This window comes from Callorhinus ursinus, unplaced genomic scaffold (genome assembly GCF_003265705.2).
Source record: "Callorhinus ursinus isolate GAN/ISIS: 27379988/994484 unplaced genomic scaffold, GSC_fseal_2.0 scaffold44, whole genome shotgun sequence".
Classification (NCBI taxonomy): domain Eukaryota; kingdom Metazoa; phylum Chordata; class Mammalia; order Carnivora; family Otariidae; genus Callorhinus; species Callorhinus ursinus.
The window spans coordinates 4,910,893-4,924,668 of NW_027397106.1; the positions used below are offsets into that span (position 1 = coordinate 4,910,893).

The 13,776-nt window shown below is 56.2% G+C and overlaps 1 protein-coding gene across 1 annotated transcript in view; it reads left to right on the plus strand.

Moving 5' to 3' along the window:
• Positions 1–13,776, plus strand: part of FAIM2 (Fas apoptotic inhibitory molecule 2) — a 33,537-nt gene that overhangs the window by 1,320 nt on the left and 18,441 nt on the right. The window contains exons 2-9 of the mRNA XM_025883403.2: positions 2,218–2,413; positions 5,043–5,143; positions 5,603–5,667; positions 6,068–6,121; positions 11,735–11,785; positions 12,123–12,162; positions 12,914–12,951; positions 13,483–13,570. Of these exons, the coding sequence (XP_025739188.1) occupies positions 2,218–2,413; positions 5,043–5,143; positions 5,603–5,667; positions 6,068–6,121; positions 11,735–11,785; positions 12,123–12,162; positions 12,914–12,951; positions 13,483–13,570 (633 nt within the window). The remainder of the gene's footprint in view (positions 1–2,217; positions 2,414–5,042; positions 5,144–5,602; positions 5,668–6,067; positions 6,122–11,734; positions 11,786–12,122; positions 12,163–12,913; positions 12,952–13,482; positions 13,571–13,776) is intronic.

Consider the following 13,776-nt stretch of genomic DNA (forward strand, 5'->3'; position numbering starts at 1 on the left):
TGTGTGTGTGTGTGTGTGTGTGTGTGTGTGTGTGTGTGTGTGTGTGTGTGTGTGTATGAGGGCAGGGCCCTGGAGTCTCTGGGGCTGATCAGCAGGGTGGGGGCTGGTGAGGAGGACCTGTTCTGGACAGGGCGGAAGTCAGAGGTGATAATCCATTGCCTGGGTCTGGTGGGGTGAACCAAAGGACCTTGGTTCTGGTGGGCTGAACTGGATTTTCCTGGATGTGACCCTTCTGGTCTGGGTGATGGAGGAGGTCGGGGAGTGGGAGGGCAGCCGGTGAGCCAGGGCCCTATTCCCACAGGCCTGGGCTCCGCAAGGCCCTTCCCTAAGGGTGTTCACCGTGGTGAAAATGAAGAGCTTCCCCCCGGCCCCCCCCACCCCTGCTGATCACCCCCCTCCCCCCAGTCACTTTGCTGACACTGCTCCCTGTCCTGGGATGAGTGCAGTGCATTGCCCTGCCCCCTCTCCCTCTCACCCCCAGCTTTGCTCACAGGCTTTCTGGGGATGGAAAAGAACCCTCCAGTTCAGTGGTCCTTAGGGCTGCATGGAGGCAGAGATCTGGTGCTCGCTCACCTCTGGGCTGCCTCAGCTAGAAGCACCCTGCAAAGAGGGAACTCTGCGGCCTTGCTCTGTGGCCCTTCAGGCTTAACACATTCTTTCTGCAGCCACACCTGACTCCCATTCATTTTCTGAGGTTCAGTCTTTCTCTCGTCAGTTCAGTTTTCATGCCGCCCCTCCCCCGCAGTCTCCCCTGGCTGACAGCGGCATTCAGGGCCCCCCAGCCCCAGCTCCAATCCTCTCACCAAAGCTTACTGGACACCCTGGGGCAGCGAGCAGAGCTGAGTGTAAATAGACTTGAGTTTTCAACCTGCCGTGGTACATTTCCCTCTGGGCCTCAGTTTCCTCATCCATAAAATGAAGGAAGGGGCAGAACTAGATGCCTCCTGAGGTCCCTTCTAGCAGTGACAGCCAGTGATTCTGCTCTGGTTTGGGAGAGAGGCTGAGGTTCCAACACACAAGGCCAAAACAGGACCCTTTACCAAGGACCTCTTGCCCTTCCTCCAGTCCCCATTCTTCTTCGTGTCTCCCCCTCACCCCTCTCTGTTTCCCTGCTCACCCATCCCCACCTGCCTAGTGTCATCTCCTGCCCAACAGAAGGAGACCAGTCCCAGTGGATGGTGCCTGGGCCCTGCAGCCCAATGGTCTATGTGTGGCTCTGTGACCTTGGGCAAGTCATTCTTCCCCTCTGAGCCTCAGTTCCCTCATTTTAAAACAGGGGTCAAAATACAACTAGCAAGGTAGCAGGAAGATTAAGTCAAAGAATCTTTCATTCAGTAATATTCTTGAGTGCCTGCTCTGTGCCAGGCCCTTCCCTGGACCCCAGGGAGACAGTGGAATCATACAGATGCATTCCCTGCCCCAGGGACGATGACCGCCAATGGTGGGCTCTCCTGAAAATTTCTCCTTCCTCGGTTTTTATTCCAGCTTCAGAGTGTGCCCTGGGCCAGCCCTGACCCTCCTGGAGCTCAGTTCAACCATCTATAAAAAAAGGGAGAGTCAATCCCCCCACCACAGCTTTATTGGGGTGTAATTGACAAATAGAAATTGTACATATTTAAGGTACAAAACTTGATGCTTTGATATACATATATATTGTGAAATGATCACCACAATCAAGCTAGTTAACATATCCATCACTTCACATATTTACCTTTCTTTGTGTGTGGTGAGAACTCTTAAGATCCACCCTCTTTAGCAAATTTCAAGTATACAATTCAGTATTGTTAACTAAAATCACCACGCTGTACATTAGATCTCCAGAACTTATTCATCTTGCACAATGGAAACTTTGTGCCCTTTGACCAACATCTTCCCATTTCCCCCACCCCCCAGCCCTTGGCAACCACCATTCTCCTCTGTGCTTCTTTGAGTTTGGCTACTTTTGATTCCCAATATAAATGATATCATGCAGTTTTTGTCCTTCTGTGTCTGACTTATTTCACTTAGCATAACATCCTCCAGATTCACCTATGTTGTTGCAAATGAAGGATTTCCTTCTTCCTTAAGGCTGAATAATATTTCATATCCCGCATACAATAGGTGTACCCGCACCCTTCCTAGTGCAGGTGAGAAAGTCCCAGAAATTAGGGGCTGGTGAGGAGGATTTGGAAGGCTCCCTTTCACCGGTGACTGTCTCTCTCTGCCTCTACTCCACAGATCTCCGTGGCTAACAAGGCCCCCGGGACGGAGGGGCAGCAGCAGGCCAATGGTGAGAAGAAGGAGACTCCAGCAGTGCCCTCAGCCCCGCCCTCCTATGAGGAGGCCACCTCTGGGGAGGGACTGAAGGCAGGGGCCTTCCCCCCAGCCCCTTCGGCTGTGCCTCTCCACCCCAGCTGGGCCTATGTGGACCCTAGTAAGTCTCTCGGCTCCTGGAGGCAGGAACATTAAGGGGAGTGGTGGGCCCAGATAAAAAAACCCAGGTAGGAGGAAGTTGCCCATAAATAGATGCATTGTGTGGTTGTTGTATGAGGCTCTGTAGTCAAAGGCTTTGGATTTGGAGGGCTATTCCAAGGGTAGGTCAAGGAGGACTCCATGAAAAGGGAGAAACACAATGTCTGCAGTCACAGTGCTCTTGGATAAGGAAGAGGGATTTTTTTCAAGTCACCAAGCTAGGGCAAAGAGAGGGGATGGGGGAGGGGGAGGGGGAAACCAGGGGCCATTCTAGAAAGGCTCTCCTCAAAGAAAGGGGTGCATAAAAAGGGTGGGGAGAGTGGACACAGGAAGGGGCAGTATTAAGCTGTGGCTGGCTCCCTGGGAGTGGGGGTGCAGTGTGTTTCCATGTGGGCTGATCTGAAACCTCAGTGGGGACATGTCCCCATGAAGACCCCAGGGCTGTTGGGGGCCAGGGGTCTGAGGATCCCTCCACCCTCACTTTCTTTGTCTCTCTTCCCTTCTCCAAGCCTTTGTTGGGGACAGGAGGACATGATGTGGAGAAGGTGTGTGGATGCCAGCCTCAAAGCCCCTCACGGCCTGGCATAATTCATAGGCAGACTCACCTTGGTGAACGCCAGCTCCTTGCAGACCAAGGATTGCAGCCAGTGCGAGCCCCTCTGTTAGGATGAACAGCTTGTGGGAGCTTTGCCTCAGGGCTAGGAACATACAGCTCCCCACAAGCTATAAGGAAGGGCCCCCTTCAAATCTTCCTCAGCCCCTGCAGCCTCCCTCAGCAGCCCCTCAAACCCACCCACCCACCCACCCCCATCTTATCAACTCCCACCCTCCCCAGCAGAATTCTAGAAGCAATCTCAAGAACAATGCCTCAGACAGAGCCTCTACTCGCCAGGAGCGGCCACTGTGGTCCACATCCCTTACCACAAACCCCCTAGGCCCAGAGCCAAGCAGCCCTACCCCACCGTGACCTATTGGAGGGCCAATGAAGGTCTAGTGTTTGTGGGAAGCCTTCTTACTGCCCCGTACCCACAGGACTGGTTTCTTTCTCCTCTTCTCCCACTCTGTGGCCTGGCCATTCAGGCTTTGGCAGGGACTGTAGACAGAACGTGAAAGAGAAGTGGAATATTAATGGGCAGATATTAAATATCCAGGCCCCAGGTTTGCAGCGGCTTCCCCCTCTCTCCCCCTTCCTCATTTCCCATTTCCAGGTGGCCAAGACTAGCTGCCCTAAGTCATGTTTTCCAGGGAACCGTTGGGGCAGGAAGGAAGCTCATTTTGGTCAACATGTGACAAACATTTCTAAGTGTGGGCCAAGCACTGTGTCCAGCACTCAGCTAAATTTCTGGGGATGCATTGATTTGCAAGACGTGCCCTCACAGACCTGGCTGTATAGACAAGTATGCAATGATAGGGGCCTAGGCAGCTTGCCTAACCTACCCGGCAGTCAGGGAAGACTGCCTGGACCAAGGGGTATCCACATCGAGTCCTGAAGGATGACATGAGTTCGACTGGTGAAGAGACAGGGAAATGAGTTTTCAGGCTGAAAGAATATGATGTGCAGAGGTCCAGAGGCAAGAAAGCGCGTGGCTGAAAAAATATAGTCAGGCTGGAGAAAAGTTAGGAGGGAGGAATGTGCATTGGGGCTGAGGGCTCAGGGGAGGCCGTGGAGGGTAAGATCGTGGAGAAATTGCAGGAAGAGACTATGGGAATTGAAATGACAGTGGACAAGAACAGAGCAGAAGCCTCAGGAACGGCCCAGCTGAGCTGAGGGGTGTAAAGGAGAGGGCAGCACAGTCCCCAACAGGCACAGAGCCGGAGGCTTCCATTTTCATCTAGTTTTGCCCCCAGGAGGTGAGTATCACTGACCCATATCATAGAGAAGACTCAGAGATGGCTGGTGACTTGCTCAAGGTCGCACAGCTAGTTAGTCTTAGAGGAAGTTACCCACATGTGGGTCTGTTCGACTGTGGATCCCGTGCTCTTCCCGAGGCCTGATAGCTGGGTCCCGAGTTCTGGGAGTAGGCCCCCAAACTTCACCCCCGTCCATACCCTCCTCCTTGCCCTGTCCGGGCTCTCCTTCATCCTCCAATCTTCCCCCTGCCTTGCTTCCCAGCTGGAGTACCAGCAGGTCCTTCCTCCACACTAGTCCCCAGGTCTCACCCCAAGGGCCTCAGAGCAAGCTGGGGCAGGACCTTTGATCCTGGGATGTGCTAGGTGGCCCGGAGAGAGAGAGGCTGTCCCTCTCTGGTTCTTAGCCACAAGGGAGCCAGCATGTTCAGGGAGGAGAGTGGGGGACATAAGAGGAAAGGGCCATATTTGTTTGGCAGGGCTTGGCCCCAGGGAGCCCCAGCCAGCGTGCAAGAAGGGGAGGGGAGATGACAGTTTATTCTCAGGACTCAGACAGGAGAAGCAGGTGGTGAGAGAGATCTGGGGATGGGATGGGGTTGGGGTGAGACATTTGAGAACGGGGCTAGAGAGAAAGGCTTGCCTGGTCCAGATAGCCACTTTGACAAAAGTCAGCTCTGAGCAGGTGGCCATTGGGAGCAGCATTTAAGTGATGAGCCCTCACGGCCCTCCCCATGTCCATCCAGGCAGCTCCAGTTATGAGAATGGTTTCCCGGCTGGAGACCATGAGCTCTTCACCACCTTCAGTTGGGATGACCAGAAAGTTCGCCGAGTCTTCATCAGAAAGGTAACCACCTCCCGCAATTCTACCGGATGGTGGGGGGGTTAGGTAGGGGGAGTCCCTTGAGAAGACCCTGGCCCATCCCTCTGTCTGCAGATTCCTGCAGAGGCCATCCCTCTCCCCTTCTCCTGCGACCACAGACAACAACACCTGCTGGGAAGGGTGTCCTTAGGTTTCACTCCACTGCCCCATGCTATGCTTAAACTCATTGTCTCACCCTCTCTCCAGATACTTGGGATCCCTTGTCCTGTGGGGGTAGGCTCTGGAACATCTTTGCTCTTCTTTCACCTTGTCCTGGGTCCATTCTGGTGACCCCTAAGGAGAGTGGAGGGTACAGGAGGCAGGTCTGGAGAGGAGACTGAGTCACTGGGAAGCTGGGGTCTCCCTGAGCTTCACTGCGGGGCCAAGTCTCCCTGACCACAGATGGGGCTCCCCACGCTGAGCAGAACTCCCTCCCACCCCTAGGTCTATACAATCCTGCTGATCCAGCTGCTGGTGACCTTGGGTGTCGTGGCTCTTTTTACCTTCTGGTGAGTTGGCAGTGTGGACCGGGCACCTTCCAGGGCAGCCATGGCGAGGCCAGACTGCTCTTGGAATGTCTGCCTGAAGAGATTTGTGTGGGGGCAGTGGATGCCCTTGTGCTGGGGAGGAACTTCAGGGAGTGCCCACGGAGGAGTCCTCCATTCCCTGGGAGGGTGACCTGGTACCTTCTGGGCCAGCAGGTGTCTGCGAAGCACACATCCTCTTGGATCTTCCAGCCCACGGCCCCACATCTCCCCATCCCAGCCTGGGACTGTGGCTGGGGCTCCCTGTGCCACCAGGGGTGCCTTCCCCCTTTCTTCCTCGCAAGTCCTGTGAACCGTGGGGGGGCAGGTGTGGAGATGGAGACAGAGGGCACATTCTGATTCTCCCCCCCTCCTTTCTCTGCAGTGACCCCGTTAAGGACTATGTTCAGGCCAACCCAGGATGGTACTGGGCATCCTAGTGAGTATACCCCAGGCCTCCAGGCCCCTTGCCAGAGAACCCTCAGTGGCACAAGGTGGGAAATCTCCCCTGACAGAAATGGCCCCTCTCCACCTCCTCACAAGAGCATGGCCAGGAGGGCCCTTCTCGTGTTTAGATCTGAGGGGGAGGGAAGAAGACAGGCATACATTCTGGTGCTTGCACAAAGAGGGGAGGGTGGGGCTGGGGCCCTGTCTGGAGAGACCCAGACCTTGGCCCTGAGGGAAAGGGGGGCTGGAACACCTTGGCCCACACTAATGATGATGTTGTGACTCTTATCAATGTTTTGTTATTAATGCCTATGAATTATTCATCATAATAGCTACCACTTATAGAGTGCCTAATAAGGGCTGGGCCTTGTTCTGTGTGCTGGATGTACAGTATTGCATTTGAACCTCGAGTCAACTGGGTAGGATTACCTCAGAAAACTTAAGGTTCAGAGAGATTGAGTAATTTGCCCGAGGTCACACAGCTAGTTAGTGGTGGAGCTGGGATTCAAATCCAGGATTCAGGTTGGGGTTTGTGCTCCTCATCACTCTGCTTGGCAGATTCCCTTCTTCTCAAGCCACTTGGCTCCTGCTTGTCCTATGCTTTTTAAGGAACATGGCGGGTAACTTAAGAGAAGAACTTTGATGGTGTAGGTGATTCTTGGCCCTCTTATCTGGGCAATGTGGGGTCATTCTGGATAATTCTAGGCCAGAACTACCCTGGGCTCAGAGCAGAACTGCTCTCACCTAAGTCTCCTTCAGCACCGCCTGTGAGCCCAGCCCTGTACTGGCCACTGGGGTTGCTGGGGGGAAAGCCTCTGGAGGGGAAGGTAGTGAGCAACACAAAGCGGCATGGGTGTGAGCCCGAGATCCCCAAGCCCTCAGTCCACTCCGGGGACTGGAGTGGCTCAAACAAAAGCATAGGAGTGGGACTGCCCATGGTCCATTTGGTAAATAAGGGCCGAGGCTGGCGGAGGACCGGAAGGCTCCCTGTTAGGGAATCTGAGACGCCTGAGAGAGCCGTGGAGCCTTACGGGGTGGAAACTCTGAACATCTGGCGAGGCGCTGGCCCACTACAGCTGTGCGAGGCCTGCTCTCGGGCGGAGAAATGGTGGAGATGTTTGCTCAGCCTCCTGCACCACCCCAAGTCCAGAACAGTCCAAGAGTGGGCCTTGAATTAACACAAGCCAACCATAAGCTGACAGCAAGGAGGCTCACCCTGGCCTCTGCGGCTCCCTGGAGGAGCAGAGGAGTGGACGGGTGGCTCAGTCAAGTTGGGAGTCCCAGGGGAGGAGACATTCACACCTGGAGCCTTTCTTAGGGCGTAGGACAGAGGGCCTGTCTGCAGACCCCACGGGGAGGCATACAACTTGGGGAACTGGGAGGCACTGTGTGGTAAGCTAATGAGACCCCAGGGACTGCCTGCCAGGCCAGCCCACATGGCAGGTTGGCATGGCTCCCAGCACGTCAGCACTGCCCTGCAGACTCAGGTGCCCTGAGGACTCGGGAATGGAGTCCCCAGGCCCTTCACCAGGCCTTCCATGGGAGGGTCGGCGGGATTCCACGTCCTGAGCAGATGGTGGCAGGGGCACAGCCGGGGAATGAGCAGGCTCGCAAGTGGGGGCAGAGTTCACCCCACTGAGGGCAGGCATGAGAATCTGGCCTGTGGATGGTGGGATTGAATGGCCCTCCTCCTCAACATCTCTAGACAGAAAGGAGAGACATTCCCCCCAGCTTGGTGGGGGTGGGGGCGGAGAGAAGTTGGGAGTGGGCATGGACGCTGTGCTTTTTATGGGGTGTCACAAAGCCTTGGAGGTGCTTGGGAATTCCAACATCAAGATGCTGCCCTTTTCTCCAGAAAGCCAGCCTGTGGCTCTGCCCTGCCCTACCCCCTCCCCGCCCCTCAACTTTGCCCCCTGAATCTGCTTCTGGGTCTGAGACCTAGTGGGTCTCACCTCCTACCACACACCAAGCCCTTAATAGCAATAAGAGTAAAACCACTCTTTCCCTATGTGTGAGGCACCGTGCTAAGTGCTTTCCAGGTATTTATCATTTGATCCTGAAAACAACCCTACCAGGCAGATACTATGATTATCCCCATTCTACAGATGAGGATGTGAGGCTCAGAGAGAAGTTACTGCTTCTTAAGCAGTGCAGTCTTGTGCACTTCCCCTAAGTGCTCGGCTGGCCCAGGATCGGCCCTAGAGCGGGACACGCTGAGGGAGGACACTGGGTTTGGGCGCTGGCCTCCACCTGAGTCTCACTCCCCTGTTCTGAAACTCTATAAACAGACGGTGGCTCCAGCCCAGGCCCTGGGGCCCAGGCTCTGACATGCAAGTTAGTCCTTCTTTCACTCCTATGACTCATTCTCTGCCCCCTGGGATGGTGGCCTTCCAGCACCCCGCTCCACTCACCACCTTCTCGAGGCCCTAGTCATCTCCCTTAGCGAGCTCTTGCCATATTGTCTGATTGCTCCCTCTGAGCCCTGGCGGCGGGAAGGAGTTGGGGCTGTTGGGGGGCGGGGCTGGGGGTGGCCAGGCAGAGGAGGAAACGGTGAGACCAGAGCTGGGAGAGGTGGGTCAGAGCCTCTCCAGGAGGCTGTCAGTCTAATTGTAATAACAACTCCCATTCTCAGGTCCTTACCCTGTGCCAGGCCCTGTGCTAAGTGCTGGCGTGCATGCTCTCTGTCAATCCAGCTACAGCCCCGTGAACTGGTACCAGTATTGCTGTTTTACAAAGGAGGAAACGAGGGGGCTCCGCAATTAAGTAGCTTGTTCAAGGTCACACAGTCAAAGTGGCAAAGCTGGGCTAAGAATAGGGGTGTCAGGCTCCAAAGCTGCATCATAACCCTCGGGTGGTGTCCCTCTGCCCTTCCTCTGACCCCTGGTCTTGAGGGCTGAGGAACTGAGGGTCAGGGAGGAAAGGAGACTGGGCCCTTGCCCTTCGGAAGCTCCCAGTCCGGTAGGGAGACAGGACTCACAACCAGGATGCACATAGACAAGGGTATTATTATTATCAATATTGCTGACGTGACCGACCAATGACTCAAGTTGAGACCAGAAGAGAGCAGATCCTGGAGTGTTTCACAACTGGGGCAGGACAATTCTACTGTCCCTCACTGGTCCCTGGCACTAGGAGCCCCTTAATCACTGTGACCACTGTCCCACATCACTTGAGAGCCACCGAAGTATAGGAGAAGGTGAAGATGGAGGGGTCCTATTTGCCAAATCCAATCGGCTTTTCTCCGCCCTACATCCCTTATGCTCTTGCATTTCATCCAGAAGTATTTAAAGGTCACCTAACCATCGCCAAGCCCCGGGTTAATTGTAGGAGTGCAAAATGAGTAGCTCACGCCAGATGCTACATCTGGGCGGGGGGTCAGATGAACAGGCCCGTAGGGTGTGTGAGTGCAGGCCTCGGTTGAGGAACGCCCATGGTGCATGGAGGGAGCCCCTCTAACCCAGGCCTCGGGCGTCCCTGCCAGTCAGTCCTTTCCAGCAGAAGCACAGTGTGGCGGGCACATTATGAGGGTGCAGAGGACAGGGGGATGTAGGCGGGGCAGATCAAGCAGGGCCTTGCCAGGTCTTTGGGAATTTTAAAACAAGGGAGCCCCATGGTCGGATCTGTCTATCGCTTGGAGGGTGGAAGGTAGGGCTGGAGGCAGCAGGACCAGGTAGAGAGAGGTGGCCCCACCTAAAAGGGTGGAATTGGGCATGGAGAGAAGGTGACAGATCTGAGCGCTGCCTGGGTAAGAGGATCGGCAGGTCCCCATGATTAATCGGGCGAGGCCAGGTGAGAGTCAAGGATGCTGAGTTCTCTGGTTGGGCGACCTGGATGTGCATGACGTTCTCGGCAATAGGAGACGCAGGAGCAGGGGCAGGGAGGAGGGCGAGTTCACTCCTGACCTGTTGGGTTTGGCACGTTTCTGAATGGCTATGTCTGCCGAGTTGGCAGTTGCCTCTGCAGGTCTGGGGTTGAGAAGGAGCATCTAGATGAGAAACAAGGGCGTGGGAGCTGTGAGCATTTGCCTGCTAAAGGGAGTCCTACGGAAGAGCGAGCCCCCAGGGAGAGCATGAGGGGAGAAAGCCGGGTGGGACTCTGTACCAAAGGAACAGGCAATACTTAGATACCCTGAGGGAGACTGGGAAGGAGTGGCCCGGGAGGTAGACGGGGACCCAAGAGTGTGTCATTGTGGAACCAGGGGAACAATGGGAGTGATCAGATGTTGAAAAGTCAGGTAAGACAGGGACTGACAAGTGTCACTTGGATTCAACAAGGTCACAGGGATGTGGCAAAGCTGGCTCTCCTTAAGTGGGGCTGGATTTGGGTTTGCGGGGTTGGGGAATAATTTGGAGATGAAGAAGGAGACAGTGAAGTGGGGACAACTGTTTCAAGCTTATCTGTGAGGGTGGATAAAGTGGCAGTAGCTGGAACTGGGGAAGACGTAGGCCGAAGATGGAAAAGAGCTGCGGAGGGCTGTGTGGGAGAGGTGCCAGGGGAAAGGGTGAGGTATTAGAGATAGAGGTGGTGGGGCAGTTGAGCCTGGGATGGTTGGGTTGGTCTGGGACCTGGGAAGGACAGGAAAAAGGGCACATAGACGCATGATACGATGTTTGCAGGTGGCAGCCAGGGAGCCAAGGGAGCCCCGCATCATCTCAAATCTTTCTGGGATGCATCAGGCCGGACCGTGCAGGAGTGAGGCAGCCTGGGAGGTCTGTGGGTGGAGGAGGATGGTTGGAATTGCTGCTGTGGGGGATAGGTGACGAACCGAGGAGGGAGAAGGGCAAGGATGGCGGGCGCCATGTTGAGAGCCCACTGGGGGCTGGAGACCATTCGTTGGTGGTGGCACCAATCTAGGTAGGCATGAACATGCCCCTGGGGTCCTCAGCTCCTCGTCTTCCACCTCCTGGACTGGCCTTCACCTCCACTGCTCTCTAGAAAATCCTCAGTCCTCAGCCCCTGTTACTGTGTGGCACTGGAGCTCCCGGCCAGTCGTCCGCTGGACGTGGCCACCTGATCCAGAAATTCATGCCACAGGTACTTCCTGCTTGTGCCAGGTGCTGGCAGGACAGATGAGGGCCCTTCCCTTGATTCAATTGCACTCTAGTTAGGTAGACCAACAATAAAGTAACAAGGTGATGATTACAAGTAGTGAGAAGGGCGGGAGGGGACTGAGGCAGTATGAGGCAGTGGTCACAAGCTAGGACTCTGAAGCAAGAAGGTGCGAGGATTGCATCCATTAATAGTCATAAAGCATTTAGCACTCTGCCTGGCACATAGAAAACACCGTAGACAAACTTTCTGTGTGAAGTACTGAGAGTGTCTGGGGAAGCCACTTTGGATCGGGTGGTCAGCTGCCCCGTGGCACCCCAGACTCAGTATTTCCAGAAGCTCGTCCAATGCCCATTCCTGTCCTTTGGGGATTGGACCACCAGCCTGCCAATTGCCAGGTTCTAGGATGACTGCCGTCTTAAACACCCTTCCCCCAACCCGATCCTACTGCCTGGCACCTGTGGGCAGGGGTGGCAGAGAGGAGAAGGAGCAGGGGACTGGGTGAAGCGGCCTCAGGGGGCACGGGCTGACTGGCCCGTCCTTCTGTCTCTCACAGCGCTGTATTCTTTGCGACCTATCTGACCCTGGCCTGCTGTTCTGGACCTAGGTATGTGATGGCTCGAGGAGCAACTTGTGGGAACATGAGCAGGATCTGGAAAGTTCTGGCCTCGGTCCTGCCCGCCCCCAGTAGTCTGTGCATCTCTGAGAGGGCTCTATCTTCTGGGCTCCATCAAGCCTGCCCCTCCCTCCTTTACTTGGGGCCCATGAGGTAGCAACAGAGCGGTGTGGATCCACTGATGGGGGTACCTGGGGATGTGGCTGAAGGAGGGGGCTCCGAGGAGTGGGGATGTGGTGAGGCCGAGACCTCCTCACCGTGGCAGTGACCCGGCCTGTGGCTGTCGGTCCCCCCCATTCTCCTCTGAACTCGGTGGCTTGCCTTGCAGGAGGCATTTCCCCTGGAACCTGATTCTCCTGACCATCTTCGTAAGTGACCGAGGGGTGGGGCTGGGGACAGATGCGAGTGGAGGTGGTGGGAGCGGAGAAGGAGGCTGGGCTTCGAGGGCCCAGAAGTCTGGGATGGGGATGTCCAATGTGAGGTCACTGGTGGCGGCAGGAGTATTCTCACCCCACTTCTTTTTTTTTTTTTTAAGATTTTATTTATTTATTTGAGAGAGAGGGAGAGACAGCGAGAGAGGGAACGCAAGCAGGGGGAGTGGGAGAGGGAGAAGCAGGCTTCCTGTGGAGCAGGGAGCCCGATGCGGGGCTCGATCCCAGGACCCCGGGATCATGACCTGAGCCGAAGGCAGACGCTTAACGACCGAGCCCCCCAGGCGCCCCCTCACCCCACTTCTGCTACAGACGTCCCACCCTCTCTTTCCAAATGGTCTTAGTCTCCCCCCGACTCCATCCACTGTCTCTTTTCTTTGTGATGTTGTCTTTAAGGGGTTTGAAGGAGGCATCCTAGAGCTCTGGATAATGAGGGGTGGGTTGCAGAGAGTTGGGGTGCGGGGAGGTGGAAGCAGGACTGCAAAAGAAGGAAGGGGACAGCCAGGGCAGCCCTGCCAGGACGCTCCTCACCAGGCCTGAGTTGTGGAAGTGAATGTATGTGGGGGCAAGGCCGATGCAGGGCTCAGGGGTGTGCACCAGGGGTGGAGACCCAGGCTGGGCCTTGAAGGTGTCCGGGCCCCCAGAGGCTGAGTCCTGGAGCATTCCCTCATCCTGCTTCTCCTTCCAGACTCTGTCCATGGCCTACCTCACTGGGATGTTGTCCAGGTAAAGGGGACAGGTGGAGGGGGGCGGACCACTCTCTGAGGGGAGCTGCTCCCGACCACATCCCTTCAGAGAGCATTCAGATGAGAGGGGGTTCAGGCGGGCAGGAAACATTGGCCAGGAGCGCTCTTCTCGCACGCTCCACTCCACAGTGACAGCGGGACCTGGCCAGGTCAGCGGGGTGGAGGTGGGGAACGGAGGGGAGCAAGGTGACCTCTCTCGAGCTGCAGCCTGAAGGACCCCAGACTGGCTGATCACCCCAGTCCCTGGGAGCCACCTCCTGGAAGCAGCACAAAGCCCCCCACCCCCACCCTCTACTGCCACCTCTTCAAGATCCTTCTAACAGGAGTCTGAGTCTAAGCATGTTGGGGAGGGCAGGGCCCAGGGAAGAGCTGGGAAGGCAGAGAGAGGGAGGGCCAGGGGAAGGGGGAGGGTGGGGAGCTGAGGTCAAGGGGTCAGGTGCTGGCAGAGGGGGAGGGCCAGGGAGACCAGAAGGCCTGCCTGAAGCTGAGCCCCTGGCCCCACGTCCTGCAGCTACTATAACACCACGTCCGTCCTGCTGTGCCTGGGCATCACGGCTCTTGTCTGCCTCTCTGTCACCGTCTTCAGCTTCCAGACTAAGGTCAGCTCTGGGGCTGGTGGGCAGGGCAAGGCCTGTGGGATGGGGGGCTCCAGGCTTGGGTCCCTGGCTAGGGAGAGGTGAGAGGGGTGAGTAGGGTCTGCGGAGGCCCCCTGGAGGAGGAATGCCGGCTTCTAGGGGGCAGCGTGAGGCTGCTGTGTAGGCCTCCGCCCTCTGGCCAGCACACCAGCACGCTGCCCAGCCGGGGC